At 44.5% G+C, this 18458-nt stretch overlaps 2 protein-coding genes across 2 annotated transcripts in view; both read right to left on the reverse strand.

Annotated features, from left to right (window-relative positions):
• LOC310747967 (uncharacterized protein) overlaps window positions 1-18458 on the reverse strand; it is a 176968-nt gene that overhangs the window by 22025 nt on the left and 136485 nt on the right. The gene's annotated exons all lie outside the window — the stretch shown is intronic.
• On the reverse strand, window positions 1471-14009 carry LSM12 (LSM12 homolog). The gene is made up of 5 exons (XM_083583642.1): window positions 13588-14009; window positions 10577-10710; window positions 8708-8817; window positions 4266-4392; window positions 1471-3655 (listed from the first exon to the last, which is right to left on the reverse strand). The coding sequence occupies exons 1-5, from the start codon at window positions 13706-13708 to the stop codon at window positions 3563-3565; spliced, it is 585 nt and encodes a 194-aa protein (XP_083439768.1). The 5' UTR covers window positions 13709-14009; the 3' UTR covers window positions 1471-3562.

Genomic DNA, 18458 nt, shown 5'->3' on the forward strand with positions numbered 1-18458 from the left:
GGAAAAGAAAACAAACCTGCCAGGGCTGAAAGATATGAGCTTCTGCCACTGCTCCCTTAGTGGTATCACTTAATCAAATGCTTCTTCCATCCCCGAAGTTTAAAAACCAAAGTGATCAAGATGTCAAATTTCTTATCCATGTTCACACAGCTGATGCATCCTGCTATAATCAAACAAGTGCTCTCATTCTGGCCTTATCGGATTTGCTCTGCGGTCTCTCAAGTAAAAATGGAATTCATTTTGATTGCATAAAATGGATATGTAATATGTGCCCTTTAGCTGTGAACGGTCAACACCAGCTCCCTCCTGTGTGGACAAGATTTACTGCCGAACTGAAAGTTGCTTGTCGATGTGAACTCAATGAAGATGATTATGAAACTTTCCCACAAGCCAAATAAGTCCCACTGCCTTCCCCAGAGTCATTCACACACTCCCTAACAATTCAGCATTTATCAGAAGAGCAAAGTGATGGGTTGTGTTTTTTTGTGTGTTTTAACCCCTTCAGAGAATAGGGAAAGAGGGGGAACTGGAGCTTACTAGTGGGCTGCATTGTAAATGTTACAGTGGCGACTATCCTTGGGCCTGATCCAGAACTGCCATTGAAAACGGTTGAGACGTGATGTTAGCTCTAACAGCCCGCCTCCCCGTGCCGTGCAAGTGTTTTCAGACAGATGGCCTCCTGGGGAAGAGATCAATTTCTCCAATTGTTTAAAAAGGGAGTGATACACAAACAAGGCACAACCAGAACAGACCTGGGGACACCAAAACTTAACAGCTCACCCACTGCACAATTTCAGTGATTGCCCAGGAGCATATATGAAGTCAGGTCTGGTTTGTATTCCGAAGCCTTGGTTTTCTGCTTGTCACTTACGATCCATTGGTGAGGGCTGAATTTACTGTTTAATTCGCAGCCATCAAGAATGGAAATGTTAACTAACCTACCCATACGAAGCGAAACACAGTAGTACCTTGGATGTCGAACGGAATCCGTTCCCGAAGTCCGTTGTACTTCCAAAACATTCGAAAACCAAAGCGCGGCTTCCGATTGGCTACAGGAAGCTCTTGCAGCCAATTGGAAGCCACGGAAGTCCTGTTGGACTTTCGGCTTTCAAAAATAGTTCACAAACCGGAACAATCACTTCCGGGTTTGCAGCGTTTGGGAGCCAAAACGTTCGAGAACTAAGCTGTTCGAAAACCAAGGTACGACTGCACCCAGCAATGCATTCCCGTTTATGGAAGAATAGATCTGATGTATCCAGTGTGTAAAAAGGCGACACCCGGCACATAGCCACCCGAGTTACTACATGTGGAGATAAGATGGCTAATGCTGCCATGCGAGATTTCACAGGAGGAGAGGTGTATCCACTGACACTCCAATAACATTCTGGTTCTTGACCCCAAATTCAACCCCTCCTTCCGCAAACACCATCTGCCCTTAAAGACAAAAAACCCACCAACACAAATGCTTGCTTGATGGTTAAAAAAATTCTGGGTTTTTATTGGTTTTGCTAGACAATACTAAAAAAAAAAAAATCCCTCCATTCTGAAAGGCAGGGCTTGAATTATTTAAATTTTGATCCATTTGTTTTAAAAAACAAAACAAAAAAAGGGGAAAGGGGGAAAGAGATCATGGCAAAAAAAAAAGAAATCATTTGTAAGTTCACCTTTATGCCCATGTTCAAGAGTTATTTACTTTCAAGAACATATTTCTAAGGCAAGGGCGTTTATGAAGGACAGTGAGAGCACCCAGACTGAGAGATGAAATGTAGATAAATCTAAAACTGGGATTTTTGAGGTTAAAGTCGATAGGAAAACTCCAGAATGCGTTACAGCAATATGGTTTGAATGCGTACAATAGAATTTAACCCCTCTTGAAAAGCAGGCTGTACTCTGCAAATAGCTACTGCACTACTCACAGGGGTGAGGCGAATCGTTACCCCACCTTCCCCCAAAGTAGCAGCACACCAGCATATTTGAATCCTCCACACAAAACCACTTCTGCACCTGCTCTCAATTAGAGTCAAAACTGAGGGGCGACAGCAGACAGCCATTTTCACAGTGGCACTTACAGCTTCCTATCGCTGCAAGGATTCAAATATCACATGGCAATGCCACAAGGGAAATTTATTCGGGAGGAGCACCCAACCTGCACCAGTCAAATCCAAAAGGATTCATTTAACTATGCTGCATGGTAGCATGGTAAAAGATCCCAGGGAGGCTGACTGTTTCCTAAACGGGTTATTTAAGACCAGAGCGAGGAACCCATGGCTCTCCAGGATTTATCGGACTCCCAATTCCCATCATCACACCCAGCCAGCATGGCCAATAGCAAAGGATGATGGGAGCTGTAGTTCCAACAGCATCTGGAGGACTAGAAATTCCCCAGCCAGGATTTAAGAGGAAAGAGCCAGTTCAGTTAGACTGGGGCTGAGTGCTGCCATGTGTGGACTCGGCCCCCACCCTCAAGTGCCTCTCCAGCCCTTGGTTGGGCCACAAGGGTGCCAAACACGCACCATCACTCATAAGCTCCACCCTAGTAATTTTTACCTATGGAGTACCAAAGGAACTGCCCACGAAAATGGCATTATCTGATCTCCCAATTGCCACGCCCTTTGGGAAGACTAAAACAACCCCAACAGTTCTACCGTACGGTGTTGGTGGTCGGGGACAGTGCCGACCCGGTGGTATCACTAGAGGCCATGTATGGAAAGATACCATACAAGCTCAGCTAGTGAAGAGACCATGAGGAGGAAGCCTGCGACTCAAGTGCATGCCCTCCAAAGAGTATATAGCCTGCTGAAGCCCTCACTTCAGCATACATCTGATTTCGAGTTACACATAAGAACGCTGACAATGAAAGGCTTGATTGTTCAGCATGGAGATATGTGTGGGGTTGTTGTTTTTTTTCTGCCATGATCCCAGTTCAGAGTACTGCAAGAAGCAGAAAATATTTAAAGGACATTTTATATATATATATATTTATTATATATATACTTCGAGATAAGAAAAATAAGGCTAATTCAAGCCTTGCCCTGTGCAAACAAAAACCAAACGAGAGATCGCCACTCACACAAAGGTCCCGATTACATTACCACAGTCAGCTTGTTATTTCCTGTTTTCTCTATTTCTTTTTTTAATAGGACAACTGGGGAGCTCAATTCTCCTATGGTTCAGGAGGAAGAGGGGGCGGTATGGAATTGATTTCAGTTAAGCTATATATATAAAAAAAAATGACCCGGGAGGGAGAAAAATCTCAAATACAAGACGGCTGACTGTTCTAGGGTTCGGGGGGAGGAACCGGGTGGGCAAAAAAGTAAAGAGTCTGTTAGTCAAGTAATGAATGAGTTTTTAAATTATTCTCTTGTTTTTTTGAAGTCTAAAGTTCAGAAGCTGTGGGTCCCATCATTACAGGGCCGCCACAAAATAGAAGTGGACCCCCCCTGCCCTCCCCCGACCTCATTTTGAAGAAGTCTGTGTCATCTGCTGCTGCGTGTTGAAGGGCTCCCCCCACCCCCACCCCCCGCAGGAGCAATCTGTAGCAACCAGGAAGGGCAGGTGGGACTCAGGATGAGAGGGCGCTTTCCTTCTGTGTTGGCTGGACTTGTGAACGCTGCATCACCTTTTGGCTTTCGACATCTCTAAAATGTTTCTCGACCTGGATGGAGAAGGAGGCAAGGGCGTTAGTGCTGGCCAGACGCAGCAGGTCCCACATCAAGAAACCTAATGGTGGATGACCTTAGCTGAACCGCAGGCTACGGTGGGATTTACAAGGTAGCCTATAGCCAATGACGACTCTTCTTCCCGCGACTGCACAAACAGCAGAGACCAAGGCTTTGAAGTCCACCCAGGGCCAGAGCGTACGTGCCTCCCCACTCCACTGCCACACGGGCAAAAGTGCATTCTGGGAATGTGCGCACACACATGCACACAAAGGTGCCAATATGATGTTTGTCACTGTCTGAAGTTAACTTGAATGGAACACACTGGAAATCCAACTTTTACCCCAATGGAAATTCCATTCTGTTTTACGGAAAGAATCAATAGTCCAGGTTTTAAACCACTCTCCATCTCACCAAAGGAGCAGCACGCAATTGGGACAAAAGGATATCTTTAGCCAAACAAAACCTAGCAGCGAATGCTGAAGGCAGGTGGGAGGCCTGGGCAATTCAGTGCAGAGTATGGATGCTGGTACAACTTGAGTCAGTCTTTGAGTCATACCTCTTTCCTCCTGCCCTCCCACAGTCCACAGGCATCGGTCTACTTACTATTTTGCGTACATGACTTAGGGCACTCCCCTCTTTGCCTTTACAGTTTTCCACTTGGTATGGAGGGGCAATGACAACTTCTTCCATCACGACTATATTCTTCTCTTGCCATTTACAATCTTTAATACTGCAGGAAGCAACAAAGGGTTCAATTTTTACCAAAAACAGTAACAACACAAAAAAACTTAAGTTCCTGAAAAGCAAAACTACAAAGAGGGAAGTAGGAGGTGGTTAAGAGCTGCCATGCAGCTACCCCAATGCCTTCCTCTTTAGCATTACTGCAGTACCAGTACCATGATGACCACTAGGTGGCGCATCAGAAGATGGCTGACAATAACATCTCTCCGACCCACACGAGGTAATTTGGAGGCTATGATGGGGGTAATTAGCCTCCTTAACCCCCCCAGGATTGGGGGGGGGACGGCCCTTGCCTGCTGTGCCCTATACCACCCCCGAATTTGTGGGGGTGGGGGCACTGGGCACAAAGCCCTCCTGTGGGATTCCGGCACTCCTGGACACCGTCCCTGATTCGCGTCGCTAGTTGCAAGCATCTTCAAAAGAAACAATTTGGACGAGATAAATCGTACATGCTTCAAGGAAAAAGGGGAGTAAAGACTGCTGACAGAAGAGATCTCTGATAACAAGACAAGAATAAAATATGAGAAGATACGTCAAGATACGGTACTACAAATGACTGAGGGGGGAAAAAACCTGCCTTCCTTTTTCTTATGTGATTTAACAAGAATCCCCTCCCCTAATGAGTCAGAAACTAAGGACTTAAGCTGTGGATTTAAGGCTGTGTGGAGATAAACTTTCGAACCAAAGCAATGTTTCAAGATGAAGCTGGAAAGCTAAGAGTTTTGGAATGACGCAGTTAAAAATGCCGTCGCCATTTTGGGAGGCATTGTTGGAGCTCTTGGGTCTGGGAGGAGAAAGAGAGAAATAGAGTTGTTTACATATCGTGGATCAACTTCTCGGTGGGACTTAAGAGCGACAAATGCCAAATTTATGATGGAAAGAGCGATGCTATCTACAAAGGAGATATATGGAAACCATCTGGACTTAGTGGAGGAACGGGAAATCCACACAGGATTATTATTGTGCTTATCGGCTTAAGGAGACTAACAGAAGAGATCGTAAAGGAAAAATAGAAATTATATGAACAAGATATGATGTGGAAACACCAAGATAAGACTGGATAGAATTATGAATTTTGTCTGGACTGATTGGGACTGATTTGGACATTAACGCAGTAATAAGAAGATGATCTGAATCCCCCTTTGGATCTTGAAGTATGGGTTCCCCCAACAATATTTAAAAATTTGGCTTTGTAATTTGGAATTTATGTGATGTGATTTAATTTGATGTGATTGGCCAGTTAATAAAAATTATTTTAAAAAAAACAAAAAAAAAATGATGACCACTGCGCAGAAATGGGTGCTTGAACAGGTCATGGTTTACATTAATATAAGAACGCCGGAGAAGGTAGTGGGAGACCATGAGACTTTATAAACAGAGGGAATGGGGCTAGGACGAAAGACTAAAGAAATCAGGCTGTGGCAGACCACAAAAGGATCCTGCATATGTGGATTTCGAAGAGCAGAGGACAACATCCCTAATCCACCAGTCCTAGTCCAATTAAAAGCACTTCATTTCCTATAGTCCAGGGGTTAGCAAACTTTTTCAGCAGGGGGCTGGTCCACTGTCCCTCAGACCTTGGGGGCGGCGGACTATATTTTGAAAAAAAATATATGAACAAATTCCTATGCCCCACAAATAACCCAGAGATGCATTTTAAATAAAAGGACACATTCTACTCATGTAAAAACACGCTGATTCCTGTGGATTCTAAATCCGTCTGCGGACCGGATTTAGAAAGCAATTGGGTCATATCCGGCCCCCGGGCCTTAGTTTGCCTACCCATGCTATAGTCCATTGCTGCTCCAAGGTCTAAGCGCCATGTTCAGATGGCAAGGGAACAAAGAAGAGTTTCCAGTGGACACCTCAGTGGTGGAAATGCCTCCCAGACAAGACTCCAGAGTCCAAGACTGTGCATCTTTTGGCATTATACAAACTATAGGTTTAGGAAACTGTTGGGAGGCCCAACAACCCATTTTTGTCCCTGCTTAGTCAAAACATTACTCCACCCCTGGCATCACGTCCCTAGGCTGGTTCCATCCTGACTTACACACACCGAGTTCAGGCATATGACATGGAGCCCCTATACACAAGCAGCTGTTTGTGCACAGCAGCCCCTGACATCTGCACTCAATGCAAAGATGTCAGGCAGCATGGCTGGCCAAGGGATGAAGTGCCAGGGGCAACACACCAACACAGACCTGCTTCATCGTGCAGGAGTCCTACACCGGGTAACACATAAATAGGGCTAGGAAATTACCGTATTTTTCGCTCTATAAGACGCACCAGACCACAAGACGCACCTAGTTTTTGGAGGAGGAAAACGAGAAAAAAAATATTCTGAATCTCAGAAGCCAGAACAGCAAGAGGGATCGCTGTGCAGTGAAAGCAGCAATCCCTCTTGCTGTTCTGGCTTCTGGGATAGCTGCGCAGCCTGCATTCGCTCCATAAGACGCACACACATTTCCCCTTACTTTTTAGGAGAGGAAAAGTGAGTCTTATAGAGCAAAAAATACGGTACCTCTCTGGTGATCAGTTCAGAGCTTTGTTCAGCAGTTATTAGCACTCAATTTAGCAAAGCTTCCTCCTGCCAGCAGGGGAGAGTTGTTTACTTGAAATTATTAATGTGAACTTATTTCAAGGACTGTCAGCAGAAAGAAACTGATTATCGCCAGACATATCATTCCACGACTAAGGAAAATTTAAAAAACAACGGGTTTCCAGACCAATCCACAACAAACTGAATAACTCAATTTGCAGCAAGCATTTAATATAATAAGCAAAGCTGAAAAAAGGCCCATATTTCCTTTCCAGGTTTATAGCCTCAATTAACTGATTTTTTTTTAAAAAAGCTCATATTCCAAGTCGGTGTTTCAAAATATGGCAGACTAGTCTAAGCAATCCTATTTCTCCCAATCAACTGAATTGCAATATTGTATTAGCTGATATACAACGTCTGCAGAGTTGCATTATTTTACTCAAATCTTTGCAGAGCTACAGTGATTAGACCATATTAAATTATTCTAGGGGGGGGAAGGAAGTGTTTAAGGTATTTTAACTATAAACTGTTTTATAAAAGTTATAAATCCTTCACTGGTAATGCATTTCAATAACTTTTCAGAACTTATCACATATTAGGAGGTGTCTAGAAACTGAGCCCTATTTCTAGCATGGCCTCTGTTATGATTAAGAGGCAATTCTAGAAGGTGTATTTTGGAATCTATGATAAACAAGCATGGTACTTAGGAATATTGATAATGCTATTCATCAGGTTACAGCTGGTTCTTTTCAGCTGTACCTATTGTGTTTGGTTTGTTTACGGATGTATTTTACTGCTTAATGGAAAAGCATTCTTACTGAATCCACCAACTGTTTTACCATACTCAGTGATCTATCTTTCATTGAATTCCAATGAATTAGCGAGCCTTATTTATTAACATGCATTAAACTGCATTATTTACATGCACAGCAGATTCTAAACACAGCATCTGTATATGTAAATACATTAAAAAGTGCACGTGATTCAAGTTTTCGTGAGTGTGTTATTACACTGTGTATCACTCTTATACGTTTTTTGCAATACAGGAAACCCACCCCTCTCCAAAAAAACCAAGAATGATTTCTGTTCACTGGGTTACATTTTGTAGCGGGGGTTTACACGTAAGTCATGCAGATCAAGATGTTAGACACAACACTTTTCATTAGCGAAGAACTATAAGCTTCATGAAGCGCTATTCAGATCATCCATGTATCAAGACAAATGCAACAGCTGGTCAAATTTCATATTATCATCTTCCCTAGAAGACTCTTTTCAGTGTTCAAAGTATTCTTATTGGTCTAGAGCAGTGTTTCTCAAACTTGGGTCCCCAGTTGTTTTGGGACTACAGTTCCCATCATCCCTGCCCACTGGCCCTGCTAGCTAGGAATGATGGAAGCTGTAGTCCAAAAACAGCTGGAGACCCAAATCTATTAGTCTTCTTGGGACCCCTGATGCAAGCCACGTGAGCCAGGACCATGTGTACGTTGCATTAAAAGGACAATCTACACTACAGTAATCAAAGTTATTTGCAATCTGAATAAATTATCTACCTAGCACATTCTGCTTTGACCGGCCACAGGCAAACAGGTTTTCAAAGAATTAAAAAAGTAAGGAAAACATGGAAAGAAACTTCCATTAGCATCTGGTGGAACCACATAACTTGGCAAGGGGTGGATGCATTCGACAGCGATTTCTGCATTTAGTAACTGGATTCAGGTCTCTGCCTTCTAACTCCACATTTTTCCTTCCCATCCCTAATACTTACGTCTTGTGTATAGTCTGGAAAAGCTGCTGTCCTTCCAATGAGACCCCAGCACTAATTGCATATGCCTGGCTCAGCTTTTCTTCCTTCTCCATCCGTGCTTTGTTTGCAAGCTGGAAAGGAGATATCAGAAATGCAGAGATCTTAATCTTGGATCGCAAATGGCTGCAGACACTCTAAGCCTTAAACACAGTTCTATTTGAAGGAAAACAATTTTTGCATGACAGGGGATGCAACATATTCCATCTCACGAGCAGACACACCCCAGCCTCTCATGTACCCTGCCCTCAATGATGCAAAGCACACAGTAGCTCTATGACAGGCACCCCCAAACTCGGCCCTCCAGATGTTTTGGGACTACAACTCCCACCATCCCTAGCTAACAAGACCAGTGGTCAGGGATGGTGGGAATTGTAGTCCCAAACATCTGGAAGGCCAAGTTTGGGGGTGCCTGCTCTATGGAAATCACAACCTTTGGAAGTAATTAGATTTTTATTAAAGAAAGAAGAGGAATTAGGTAAACACAATCCATTACACTACACTGTAGTGCAATTTGTGGTAGAACTTGGGTTATGAACTAACCTGAAATACAGTCGTGCCTTGGTTTTTGAACAGCTTAGTTCCTGAACGTTTTGGCTCCCAAATGTCATTCATTGTTATGATTTGTGGATTATTTTTGGAAGCCGAACATCCAACAAGGCTTCAGCAGCTTCTGATTGGCTGCAGGAGCTTGCTGCAGCCAATCAGAAGCTGCGATTTGATTTTTGAACGTTTTGGAAGTCGAACAGATTTAATATCTTAATTACTTAATATCCCCAAGTATAGAGAATATACTTTCAGTTGGCATATTCTGTTTTTTGAACAACACATGCCAGTGATGAGGAATCCTCCATAATGTGGGCAGAGGTTTTCCTCCCAACAGATGCAAGAACCAGGATGGGCAAACACACTTAGCAAAATTATAACACTGTACAGACAAGTCTGAAAGGCAGTAAGCAGATATTATGGGGGGGGGAGAAAGTATTTCAGCATGATACAGCACCCATTTTCTTTGGTTTTATGTGATGCCCTCACTCACTCCTCTTTTTGGGAGGCCAAATGGCTTTGCTCTTAAGCCAATGTGCTATTTCTACTCTCATGATACTCACAGTCCATTGCCTTTTAAACTGTGTGCGGTGAGAGTGAGCAAGGTGCATGTGTATGGGAGCCTTCTTTCAACCTTCCACATTCCAGCCCTAAATAAACCATGTGTAGAAGGGCAAGACTTGGGGAACCTCTAGCCACTACACAAAACCTGAGTCTCTTCTCATGGCTCTTGCAATTCTTTTTTCAATTGCTTCCACACCAAGGTAACCAGAGCTGGGAGTTTGTAAGGGAGAGTGAAGAAGCTCAATACTGGGTCACTTTGCAGGGGACAATCTTACAGGGGTGGAGAAGGGGTGCTAAGAAATAAACAGTAACTACAATCTTGTAGATGTGAGGCTGCCCATGATGGGGATACAGGTAGATGAGAAACCTGTATCCTAACTAAAGGGCATCAGCTAAACCAGATACAACTCTCCAAACTTAAGTTCACCATTGTTTAAAGCAAGGGCTGTTTTATTTAATTTTCTTTTCACTGTAACCAGTTACAGACACTCCCTTGGCAATTCTGAACTCTCTTAAAAAATGTTTGATATAGTATAAAAAGGGGCATATGGATGGGTTCATTGCACCAACCAAAGGACCGCAATATGGCTAACCATGCCATGCTGAAATTCACAAAGCAGCCAGCTTGGTTAAATAAATAGAGAATGTCATGCTGTTAAAGGTGTTAAACATGCTCCAGTACTCTAATTGGCAGGAAAACCAACCTCCAAAAAGGATTCTTACCTTGCTAACATTGAGAGAAGCTAAAGGTGGGGGGGTTTCTGTACGGTCATTAATTATTTTCACATCTGAAACGTACTGTAAGTTTATAAGCAAGATATCTGCGTGGTTAGGTTTGCCGCTTGACGAAGGGCATTCTGGAGGAAAAGATTGTTAAGGAAACAAATCCAAAAAATATATAACTCAACAGCTCAAAGAACAAATACCATTTGAAGGAAGAGTGTTTACACATGTAATGCCTAATTGCAAAGATCCACATCCAAGGATGTTTGTAGTCCCTGCATGAGTTTAATGCATGAAGTTTATGGCCAGTTGCTCTACAGGTTGCAGTTGTTGTAAACTTTCTGTGCAACAATATAGGGAGCATGTTACAATAGGTAACATATTACTGTAACATGTTACCACAAAGCAACACTATCCTATCTACAGAACCGCCAGTGAAGGGTTGGCTCACTCCAGATTCATGACAAATTTACATCCCAGGGATGTGAACACAAAACTAAACATAGAAACAGGTAAAATATGAATGTTCAAAGTACTGGGCACTTTTTTTAGGCACCCAGAAGACTGCTGGTATTAGTTGCTTTTGCAGCTTGCTAGTCTCGCCATTCAAACTGCCCAGAGATATACTGGTGCAAATGGCTTTGGGGTGTTTTTATTTGCACGGCTGCAGTCAAATAACCCAGAACACGCACGGCAGTGTTACTTATAAGGCAAACCCCTGCTGCATTCAGGACACAGACCTTTCAAGTCCAGCATGCCATTTCCCACAGTGGCTCAACAGATGCCTACACAAAGCCCACAAACAGGACAGGAAGGCAACAGTTCTCTCCCACCCTTATTCCCCAGAAACCAATACTGAAAATCATGTTGCCTCTGAATGATTCCACTTCACTGGATGACCCTGGGTGTAATATACAGCCATTAAGATTAGTAGCCACTGATGGGCTTACCCATCATGAAACTGTCCAACCTTGTTTTAAAGCTAAGCTGGAGGTTACCACGTTTTGTGTTAGAGACTTCCTTAGTTAACTATGCACTGTGCAAAATAGTCCTTCCTTTGCTCTGTCCAGAGCCTCAGCTTTCCATTGGATGACAGCAGGTTCTTATTACGGGGCAAGGTGAAAACCTTTTTCATACCCGCCTTTCCCAGATCACGTAGAATTTTATAAACCCAACTTCTAGAAACGGAGGACATATGCCAAGCTCAAAGCATGAACACTTAACTGGGCTCTCAACAACAGACACACATATGAGGCACCCTGCCCTGGCACATGCCACCCATCAATTTGCAAAGCGATGGATTCTTGCGATTGGGAACCAACAAAAGCTTAAGTACCTAAGCCCAATATGCTTTATAGCCTAGGAATCTACTTTAGGTACAATGGCACAATGTCCATGCAGACAAAATTGAGAGTATTGCATATTGCCTCACCCCATTTCTAACTCAAATTCCCCTGCCTGCCTTAGCCATGTGGTCAAGTAGTACATCTGCATTTATATTAACTACAGTCAACAACTGGTGACAATGAAACACATAACTACAGTTAAAGCAGGGCTTGAGAGCGAAGGGAAGCATGCAATCACCCTTTCATGTCTGAATGGTCACAATGGACTTCTAATATGCAAGGAAAACATTCCCCACTTACACCCCCCTTACTGCCAGCATGGAGAAAGAAGCTACATGGATCTTAACATTTCCCAGGGATGCTATCCAAAACGAAAGATCTAAAAATCCCCCAATAAACATGCTCAGCGACACAATCCAGCATCAAAACTTCTTCTCTGCCCCCAGGTACATCAAGTTCATCAAATCCTTATCTCGGTTCCAGAGCCATTTTTTGGGCCAACTACATTTTAGGCCCTATTTATTGTTGCTGCCTGAATGTGCTCAACACAGACCCCAGGGGCTTTGTAAGGAACACATCAACCCTTCTTCAGCACTAACCTTATCTCAACTGGCATCACTGTGGGCAGTTAATACATATCCCAAGTCTAATAAGCATGTTTGTAGCATACACATTCATTACTTTAGGACAGCCATGTTAAGTATTTTAGATTAACCTTCACATGTGCAAGTCGTTGTCTATCATAGAAAAGGTTCATTTCATTTAAAACACCATGTTTTTCAGCAGGTTCAGGCCGCAAATTCAGGCTATACTGCCCACCAAGTGTTGAGAAATCACCTGAAGCACATGCCTCCATGCGGCAGCCCTGAGTCAAGTTCAGAGGGGCTTTCCCCATCTTTCGTAATATGGGGATCTTCCAACACTTGGGTCACTAAAAATCCTGCCCTGGCCTCTTTTTCTACACACCAAAAAGCTGTTTTCTGACACATCCCACCACCCACCCCAGCTCCAATTCGCACTTCAGCCTTCCTCCTCGCAATAAGGCCGCCACCAGCTTTCATTTTCGCTCATGCCCAGGAGCACCCTTTTAAGTCTCCCTTTCCTAGATTTCACCTAGCAAGCTTCCCTAATCCTCCATTGGAAAAACAAACAAAACAGGATTATTCCCCACCTCCCTTCAGTCTCGAGGTCCCTGTGGCTCACGAGAGGCAAGATATACCCTCCAGGCAGCAAAATATACCCATATCTCTTTAGATCTATCTAATATAACACACACACACATATATATTGAACATATACACACACACATATATAAACACACACACGCATACACTCCCTTTTTTGCTAACAAGTACCCCCCCCCAAAAAATATTCTATTTCTCTCCCCGCCCCCCCGCCCCCAAAACCACGCCGGCGGTTTCACTCCGTCTCTTGGTTCGCTACACCGCACCCCCCCCCAGCCAAACCTCAACCTTCCCAAACACAACCCTCCCCCCGACTCCCCCAGATCAGGCCGACCGATGAAACCTCACGTGCCTCCTCCCTCCCCGCGAACACCCACCAGCCCCATTTCCCTTAGCGCCAGGCCAGGGCCCCGGCAACCAGCCCTCGCCAGGCCCCCACCCGGCCCCCCTTCCCACCACTTCCACGCAAGCAGCAGGATACTGAGCGCCAGCATCTTGCTGGTGTAGTCGAAGGCCACCACCTCGCCCTGCAGCCGCTGCTCCTGGCAAGTCTGGCACGACACCTGGCTGCCCACACTGAAGTACTCGCCCGGGGCCGCCATCTTGTTTCAGGCCCAGGCTGCGGCGGCGGCGGTGGAGGCGGCGGCGGCACCCTTCGCGCCCCCGCTGCGCCTCAGCAGCCTCTGCCGAGGGGGTGGGAACCGGAGGGAAAGGAGGGAGGCGGGCGCGGGGGGGGGGGAAAGGGGGCGCCGAGACTCCACCCGGCGCGCCAAGCCGGGCCCAGGGCGCCTGCTCGCCTCCTTTCAGCCCGCCTGGCTGGGTCAGCCTAGGCGGAAAAAAAAAAAAGGAGGCGGAGGAGGAGGAGGGAAGACGAGGAGTGGCCAAGGCGACGGAGGCCCCGCCTGTGCGTCGGTCGGTCGGACACCCCTCCTGCACCCACGCACGCACGTGACGTCGCCGCGTAAAGGGAAGGCGATTGGCTGGTCACGGAGAGGGGCGGGGAGGTACCGCCAACGTTCGGGCGAGGGGAGACAAGGGAGTAGAACTCGAGCGGTGCGTGCGTGGGAGGCTGGGCGGGGCGAGGCGAGGCGACGTCAGGAGGGCGGGGGGAGGAGGAGAAGCCTAGTCAATGGTAGAATCGGGAGAGGGGGGACACCCAAGGGTCATCTAGTCCAACCCCGCCGTGCAATAGGGCGGCTTTGGGCCCCGAGGTTGCGTGTGGGTTGCCCAGGAGGTGCGTGAGGAGGTGGAGCTGGGCAGAGGGAGGGTTAGAAGCGCGGTGTCCCACCCTGTGGTCAGAGCCAGGATTTATGTTGCGGGGTGGGGAGCTTTAGTTAAGTATATTTTATTTATTTATTTACTTGATTTAGGGGAGGCAGCTAAACAAGCTATAGCTTAGGGTCCCACCCTCTTGGGGGCCCCCCAAATAATTTAAAGGGGGGGAAACGGGATGTACATTTCCAAAATATAAGGGGGAAAAAATAAATCAAATAAAACCTACATACAGCGACAGTGTTTTGTGTTGTGTAGGCTCCTGTGATGTAAGTAATGGGCCCCGCCTGCTGGCCTGCTCCCTAAAATATCACTGGTTTGCTCATTTCTATATATAAGGTGCCTACATTCTGCATGGACTGGTTGTAACAATTACTTTGATAAAATACATATTTTGTTATGTGCAAAGGTAAAGGTGGGTTAAACCACAGAGCCTAGGTCTTGCCGATCAGAAGGTCAGCGGTTCAGATCCCCGTGACGGGGTGAGCTCCCATTGCTCGGTCCCAGCTCCTGCCAACCTAGCAGTTTGAAAGCACATCAAAGTGCAAGTAGATAAATAGGTACCGCTCTGGTGGGAAGGTAAACGGCGTTTCCGTGCGCTGCTCTGGTTTGCCAGAAGCGGCTTAGTCATGCTGGCCACATGACCCGGAAGCTGTACACCGGCTCCCTCGGCTAATAAAGCGAGATGAGTGCCGCAACCTCAGAGTCGGTCACTACTGGACCTAATGGTCAGGGGTCCCTACCAGAGCAGTGCACAGAAACGCCGTTTACCTTCCCGCCAGAGCGGTACTTATTTATCTACTTGCACTTTTACGTGCTTTCGAACTGCTAGGTTGGCAGGATTAGATACCTGTTAGTCCATAAATTACCTTATAGCATATATTCAACACACAAAAACTGTGACAATTTGTTTGTTTGATTGATTGATTGATTGATTATAAATTTTATACCACTTTATATTTTTAATAAAAATCTCAAAGCAGTTTACTGCATATTAAATCAATCAATAAATAAAACAATAGTCGGGTGATGTTCCCCCGGCCTCATGAGGAACCTCTTTGTAGGGCTGGGCGTTGACGAAGGACAGCTGGACATATAAAGGGCCCCATCACCTTCAGTATCTTAGGGCCTCATCAAACCTAAATCCGGCCCTGCCCACCCTGGCTACACCCGTGCCTCGAGGGATTTTGCAGCAGGGCACTGTAGGAGTTTGATAAATGCAAGTGAATATGGACTGTTGGCTCTGCGTCCTTATAAGTGTGGGTAGGTTGTGTGATGTTCTGGCTGCACCCCTAATAATTATTTATTTATTTATACCCCACCCATCTGGCTGGGTTTCCCCAGCCACTCTTCATGGCTTACTAGCAGGTGAGGCAAGGTCAAGTCTGCAGAGTCCGTAGGAGCAGCAGATCCACATGTAGATTTTTATTCCACACACACACACACCTTGTTCCTGAGGTAGATCTTCACCCAGCCCTTAGTCCCTGGTGGGGAAGGAGATGCCATTTTGTGGTTTGCCTCAGACAGCAAAATGCCCTGCTCACTAGGGAGCAAATTTCAGTGAAGTTCAGGCTGTTATGGGGGGGGGGCAGGGTTGGCTTTTACAGCTGAACTCTCTATTAAGGGATTCAGTATCCCCGAAGTCCTTTTTCTGGTCAGGGAAAATTGGATGGAGGCAGTGAAAGCAAGGAAAAACTTTTATTTTTCTGTGGCAACAGTGTCTCCCCCCCCCCCAAAGAGTTAAGGAGCAAGAACAAAGTGTGCAAGAACCTTTAAAGACTTTAGACATCGCCCAAACCCTTAACAAAAGACCACTCAAAAGGCATCATACACAGAAAGAGATGGTCTGCAACAGAAATTTGAGGGTGTGCCTTGTCTCCTGTCTGACAAGATAATGGTCACTGATTGCATTACCTGGCCAGTGTGGCCATCCTTTTGAGATGGTAAATACCTCAGTTCTTGAATCCAGGTCACAGGCTTGCCCTATTCAACACACCCTCAAGACAGGATTTGAACTATTTGTAAATGAAAGGACTATTGGAAAAGGTTTCCCAAATATACTTTATTTGCAGAGGAAACATTTCGAGTTTTTAGGAGAGCCAAGATGGCTTCAGGATTGCTCTCCTGTACTATTTCAGATGTGGTTTATCTACTTACACATGTGTGTTTACCTTGTGCACTTATGAACATATATGTTATTTTTGAGACCTTAGAATTCTTATCATGATACCAGAGGCCTTTCTTCTTGGAATAACACGTTTGGAATTGCCCAAGAAAGATGTTAGACTGTTTTTGTATGCCACAACTGCAGCTAGAATTTTGTCAGCTAAGAATTGGAAAACACAAGAAGTCCCAACAGTAGAGGAATAGCAGATGAAGATGATGGACATTTTGGAGCTAGCCGACCTGACTGGAAGAGTCCGTGACCAGAAGGAGGAGGAGTACCAGGAGGAATGGATGAAATTCAAAGACTATATAGTTAAATATGTTAAGATAACTCAATTGGAAAAACTTGCAAATACCAGATAGGCTTAGGATTTAAATATGTAATGTTAGAGAATAACTTGTTTAAAGTTAAAATGAAAAGAAAGAAAGATGTCAAGTGATTAAGTTAATTTTATGAGAAAATTGGTTTTGGAAAACTGTTACAATGATATACACTGAAATTCAGCCAGGAGGATTTGAGGAAGGCATTTAACAATGTTACTAAGATTGGATTAAGTACAATTAAGATATATGTTTGTTTGTTTAAAATTTTTGGAAAATCAATAAAAAAAATTGGGGGGGGGGAGAATTCTTATAATGATACTGAGGCTTACTTTCAAGAAAGGTGGCGTAATGGGGCAGTGCTGTTAACTAGAAGTTTGGTGAGCAGGATTCCTGCAATTCAGAGGGTTGGAGCAGAGGGTCCTTGGAGATCCTTCCCGCTCTGCAATTCTATGATTCTAAACTGAGGATCAGGCTGCAAAATGGCACTATGCACAGTTATAGAGTAACGGTACAATCCTAACCATGTTTGCTTGGAAGTAGATCCAAGGAAGGGCCAAATGTGACGGGTGCACAGGTTAAATCCTGCTCCTTTGCCTGTGTGCACCAGTTCCTACCTAGAAGGCACCAAAATGGTACAGTTAAAAGCAAAACAGGCAGAAGGAAAAATGCAAACTATTAAATGCCGCAATGTAATAAAACATTGATCAGAGAAAACTGAGTGGAGGCAGGATCCAGGGAAAGCAAGGAAGATCTTTATTTTTCTGTTGCAACAGCATCTCCACCCCTTGCAAGGGGGTGAGGATCCAGAACAAAGGTATCCAATAACTTTCAACGACTTTAGAAATTGCCCAGCCCCTTAGCCAAAGACCACCCAAGAGGCTTCATACACAGAAAGACAACGGAAATTTGAGAGTGTCACAGAAATTTGAGAGTTGTCATAGAAAGACAACAGAAATTTGAGAGTGTGTCTCGTCTCCTGTCTGACAAGATACCTGATAATGGTCACTGATTGCATCACCTGGCCAGTGTGATAATTCTTCTGAGATGTTAAATACCTTAACGTTACTGAATTCAGATCACAGGCATACCCTATTCAAACACAAAATATGCCCTTAAGGCAGGATTTGTAAGTGAAAAGAAATACTGGGAAAAGGTTTCCCCTTCTGCAGAGGAAATATTTGGGGTCATTAAGAATCAATAACTGGGGGAGGCAGTGGAAGACAGGAGTGCCTGGCGTGCTCTGGTCCATGGGTGACGAAGAGTCGGACACGACTAAACATTAATCAAGATGGCTTCAGGATTGCTCTCTTGTATTATTTCAGATATATGGTTTATATACCTATGTATATGTGTGTTTTACCCTGTGAACTTAATGATCATTTATTTTTGAGACCTTAGAATTCTTATAATGAATTGATTTTAGAATGCTGTGTTATTTTACTGTTGTTAGCCGCTCTGAGCCCAGCTTCGGCTGGGGAGGGCAGGATATAATTATAATTATAGTAGTAGTAGTAATAATAATAATAATAATAATAATAATAATAATTATTATTATTATTATTATTATTATTATTATTACAGTTAACTAAA

Source organism: Podarcis filfolensis (assembly GCF_964270895.1).
Source record: "Podarcis filfolensis genome assembly, chromosome: 13".
NCBI classification, from domain to species: domain Eukaryota; kingdom Metazoa; phylum Chordata; class Lepidosauria; order Squamata; family Lacertidae; genus Podarcis; species Podarcis filfolensis.

Excerpts from the sequence above, each read along its gene's own strand:
- LSM12 (XM_083583642.1), bottom strand. The coding sequence starts at position 13,708 with ATGGCGGCCCCGGGCGAGTACTTCAGTGTGGGCAGCCAGGTGTCGTGC. Across the intron at positions 8,818-10,576 it reads CTTCTCTCAATGTTAGCAAG|CTTGCAAACAAAGCACGGAT; the intron begins GTAAGAATCCTT and ends TCTCCTTTCCAG. Across the intron at positions 3,656-4,265 it reads TAAGTCATGTACGCAAAATA|GTCGAGAAACATTTTAGAGA; the intron begins GTAAGTAGACCG and ends TTCTCCATCCAG.